We start from the raw sequence: 4,586 nt of genomic DNA, 5'->3' as shown, positions 1-4,586 counted from the left end.
AATGCCTTTCTCCCAAATCCCAAAGAAAGCAGCTTTTCTGGCAGGAGATTTCTTAGCGTAGTCGCCCTTTTTCATAGACGTGGAGGGTCCTTTAAGGGACAACAGTGGGGACAGAGCTGTCAGGCTTGGCGATCTGCTCTCAGTCGCTTTCCTGTCCTGTTTCGCACGTGAGGCTCCGCTTACTCCCAGGTAGGGAAGCAGCCTCAGGCCTCTGAGCTCCTCTTTCAGGGAAAGGGAGTGATTGTCCTTGCCCCTGTTAGTGTCCAGCTGCGAGACAAAACACAGGGTAGAGTGTCCGCACGGTTCACTGCTCTTAGCTAACATCGTGCGCTGCTCTGCCATGTCCACACACCAAGCGCCTCCTCCCAGTCTGTGCTCTTGGCCCCGAAAGCCAGGTCAGCAACGAGGCCCCATCGCCTTGTTCAGGGACAGGCTGGGGACAGGTGCAGAGCAGCTGGACAAACCAAGGCCTGGACCCTGGCCGATGCTTTCAACTCTTAACCTAGGTTTCCTCCTTGTGGCCAAAGTCCACACACTGAGTAGGTGTTCTGTGTCGGGGACACAGAGTGGCCCTGGGACACGAAGGAAGCCTGTGTAGATGTCCTCAATGTCACGAACAGAGGAGGTTGGAGCACACTGTTAATTCCCCCAGACTCAGTTTCCTCATCTATACAATGGGGCCAGCCTGAACACCTGACGGGGCGGGTGTGGGATCAAATGGGTTCACACTTGTCCAGCACAGTGTCTGGAGCACGGGGGTTCTCAGATTTGGGAGTGATGACAGTAAGTGGCGGCAGCAGCTCTTCACCCACACGTGTAGCTTACTGCTTTCTTAACCCCAGAATCAAAGTGGTAAATAGTGACCCCAGACCTTTACCATCTCGACCTTGTAAAAATCAACAAACTCAGCTCAGCCAGCTGCCCTCCCTCTCAAGTCAGTGGGCCCTGCAGAAAGCCCTCCCTCCTAAACCTGTGCTTTAGTGCCCAGCTAAGAGGAGGCGAGGGTGTTAAGAAGGCTGCTGGGAGACTGAGCCCTCCACCCCTGCTTCACGTTGCAGGGGGCAATTCTTCCTTCCCCCACGGGTCACTCCAGCACAGCACAAGTGCCTTCCTCTTTCCTAGGCTCCTGGCCCAGCTGAATGAAACTGAGGCTGCCTTTGATGAGTTTTGGGCAAAGCATCAGCAAAAACTCGAACAGTGTCTGCAGCTCCGGCATTTTGAGCAGGATTTCCGAGAGGTGAGTGGCCCAGAGCCTGGAGAGAACCTGTAGGCGGGCACCTGGTGTTTTGGCTGCAGGAAGCCAGGAAGTGGCCTGGATCCGCTGGATGCCCAGAGCTGGGTACCCAGTTGACTATGGTTCTATGTGGAATAGTCTCTGTTAGCCACATGGAGCCCCAAGATCAAGTTGGAGTCAACCTTAAAGTATGTGATTGATGAGTAAATCATTATATGCAAAATATGTTCATTGACATGTTCTTCCGCATTATTTGTTCATTACTCAAGCAAACTTCATTCTCACTTTATGGTCATTTGTATGTTCTTTTCTCCAACATGTGCCTACTGTGTGCCTGGCAGGGCCCTGTGCACACACCTTGGATTCAGTGTAACAGGACTATAATAGAAGTGATGCGCCATCATTGTGTTAGATCGTTAGAGATGGCCACCTCATTGGAAGCCTGTTAATCATTTATTTGTGCAGAATACGTATTCACTTCCCTGTGGTCTGGTCCTAAAGCAACGAAGGAATATAAAACGGTAAAGCCATCAGTGACAATGTAGACCCAGGGCAGCATCCTTCCTGTCCTCAGGAACCTCTGGTCAAGGAGGGATCATAAATACACAGGAAATAGGTAGCCACGTCAAGTTCAGTGACCAAGCTGTTGTGAGGCCATGTCTACATGCAGATGAGGAGGACCAGTGACGGTTCTATGGGGACCGTCCTCCCATTGTAGTCCCCCCCAAGGAGTCATGAGCATCACATTCTGGAAGAGGTGGGACCTGGTGCAGCAATCTTCACTGAGCACTGTTCAGGTGGGTAGTGCTCAAACTCGGGACAGCAAGGTGAGGCAGTGTCACTGACTCAGACCAGAGAGGTCACGCCGGCCAGTGACCTCCTTACTTGTTTCTGTGGGGATTGAGGAAGGCTCTCAGACAACCAAACGTTTATTTGAAGATAATTGTAGCTTCAAGTACCATTGTCAGAAATAAAATCAAAGAGATGACATGTACCCTTCACCCAATTTTCCTAACTGGTGACATCTTCCCAAACTAAAATGCAGGATCACAGCCAGGATACTGACCCTGACACAGTCTACACACAGGTCATTCCATCCCCACAAGGAGGCCCATGTTGCCTTTTCATAGACACGCCCACCTCCCCCCTCCTTCTCCCCCCTCCTGAACTCCTGGCAACCACTCATCTCCATGTCCCTTGTTGTCATGAAAAATGTTCTACAAATGGGATTGTACCACACGTAACCTTTGGGACTGGCTGTTTACACACAGCGTGATTCTCTGGCGATGCATCCAGGCTGTTCTGTGTAATAACAGTTTGTTGCTTTTTGCTGTACGTTCATGCGCAGATCTTTGTGTGACCATAAGTTGTCACATCTCTAGATAAGTGCTCAGGAGTGCAATTGCTGGGTCATATGAGAGTTGCATGTTTAGTTTTTTGAGAAAATGCCAAGTTGTTCCCAGGTGGCTGTACCATTTTACATTCCCATCAGCAATGTCTGAGTGATCCAGTTTCTCCACATCCTCACCAGCATTAGGGGTGGTATTATTTTTAATTGTCTGTACATATTTTGATAGCTGTGTAGTGATATCTCAGTGTGGTTCTAGTTCGCAGTTTCCTAATGGCCGATGACCTTGAACATCTTCCTGGGTGCTTATGTCATCAGTATATCCTCTCCGGCAAAATGTCTCTATTTCTATTTCCCATTTTGTATTTACTGTTGCGTTTTGAGAGTACTGTACATACTTTAGATACTAGTCCTTTGTCAGACATGTGGTATGAAATTATTTTCTTCCAACTCATCACTTATTTTTGTATCCTCTTAGCAGAATTTTTCACAGAGCAAAGTTTATTTTGATGAAGTTCAATTTATCAATTTTTCCTGTGAAGGACTGTACTTTTGGTGTCAATCCTAAATCCTAGATCCCAAATATATTCCCCTAAACTATTTTTCCTAAAAGATTATAATCTTACATGTAGGTCCATGATCCATTTCAAGTTACTCTTTGTATGAGGTATGAGAATTAGGTCAAGGTTCATTTTTAAATCTCTGGATGCCCAGTTGCTCCCATAACATTGTTGAAAAGGTTGTCTTTTCTCCATTGGATTGTTTTTCCACTTTTGTCAAAAATTAGTTGGGCATATTTGCTTGGGCCTATTTCTGGGTCTGTATTCTGCCCCTCCGTCAGTACATAGTCTTGATTACTGTACTATTATAATAACTCTAGAAGTTAGGTGGGTGAATCTGCCCATTTTATTCTTTTCCAAAGTGTTTAGCTATTTTAGTTCCTTTGCTTTTCCATGTAAATTTAAAATAATCTTGTCTTTATAAAAAATGTCCTAGGGTTTTGATAGGAATTGTGTTAAACTTCCATTTGAGGGAGAATCAACATCTTAAATATGTTGAGTCTTTCAATCAATGAACATAATATGCCTCACCATTTTTTTAGATTTTCTTAGACTTTTTTTTTAATCAGTGTTGTGTACCTTTCAGCATACTTGTGTAGTACATGTTTTGTTTGATTTATAGTTACATCGTTTATTTTTTAAAGCCATTACAAATGTATTGTATTTTTAGTTGTGGAGTCTGTGTATTCATTGCTATATAGAGAAATACAATTGATTTGTGTATGTTTATCTTCGATTCTGAAACTTTGCCAAACACACTCATTCTAGGCGTTGTTTTGTCCTCGCTGGGATTTTTACATACGTGATCAGGTCACGTGCTTCCAGGGACAGCTTGATCTCTCCCTTTCCCATCTGTATGCCTTTTGTTTGTTTGTTTATATTTTTAACTTTTCTTGCCTTATTGCGCTGGCTAGAGCTGCCACCACTTCAAACAGCTGTGAGAATGGACATCTTTGCCTTGTTTCCAATCTTAGGGGGAAAGCATTGTTTTCACCAACATTATGGACATAATGTTGCCGGTAGAATCTTTGTAGATGCTTTTTATGAAATTGAGGAAGTTCCCCTCTAGTTCTGTTTTCCTTGGGGGAGATCTTGGTTTTCCCTCTCCTCCCCTCATTCCCAGTTTTGGTCATGTCTTCATGTCCTCTCCCTTCAGCTGTGGTTGTTCTGACTTGGGCCTGGGTCTCTCGCCCCTTCTCTGTTTCAGGTCAAGGCCGCCTTAGACGTGTTGGCTCAGAAGATAGCGACCTTCACGGACGTGGGCAACAGCCTGGCACACGTGGAGCACCTCCTGAAGGACCTTGCCAGCTTCGAGGAGAAGTCCAGCGTAAGGGACTGGGACGTGGGTGGGGGACAGGCTGGTGAAGCGCTTCTCACGGTGTCACCAGAGCTGCTTAGAAAGGCACAGGAAATGGCGATGTCGGCAGGTGAAGGGAAACTGCCT

The 4,586-nt window shown here is 46.2% G+C and overlaps 1 protein-coding gene across 10 annotated transcripts in view; it reads left to right on the top strand.

Annotated features, from left to right (window-relative positions):
• MCF2L (MCF.2 cell line derived transforming sequence like) overlaps window positions 1-4,586 on the top strand; it is a 188,318-nt gene that overhangs the window by 149,635 nt on the left and 34,097 nt on the right. For all 10 annotated transcript variants that reach the window (XM_015568426.1, XM_015568423.1, XM_015568421.1 and 7 more), the window contains 2 exons: window positions 1,123-1,237; window positions 4,350-4,469. In XM_015568426.1, coding sequence (XP_015423912.1) covers window positions 1,123-1,237; window positions 4,350-4,469 — 235 coding nt within the window. The remainder of the gene's footprint in view (window positions 1-1,122; window positions 1,238-4,349; window positions 4,470-4,586) is intronic.

This window comes from Myotis davidii, unplaced genomic scaffold, assembly GCF_000327345.1.
Source record: "Myotis davidii unplaced genomic scaffold, ASM32734v1 scaffold242, whole genome shotgun sequence".
Classification (NCBI taxonomy): domain Eukaryota; kingdom Metazoa; phylum Chordata; class Mammalia; order Chiroptera; family Vespertilionidae; genus Myotis; species Myotis davidii.
The sequence above is the reverse complement of the archived record's forward strand: the minus strand, read 5'-3'. Positions and strand labels throughout refer to the sequence as shown.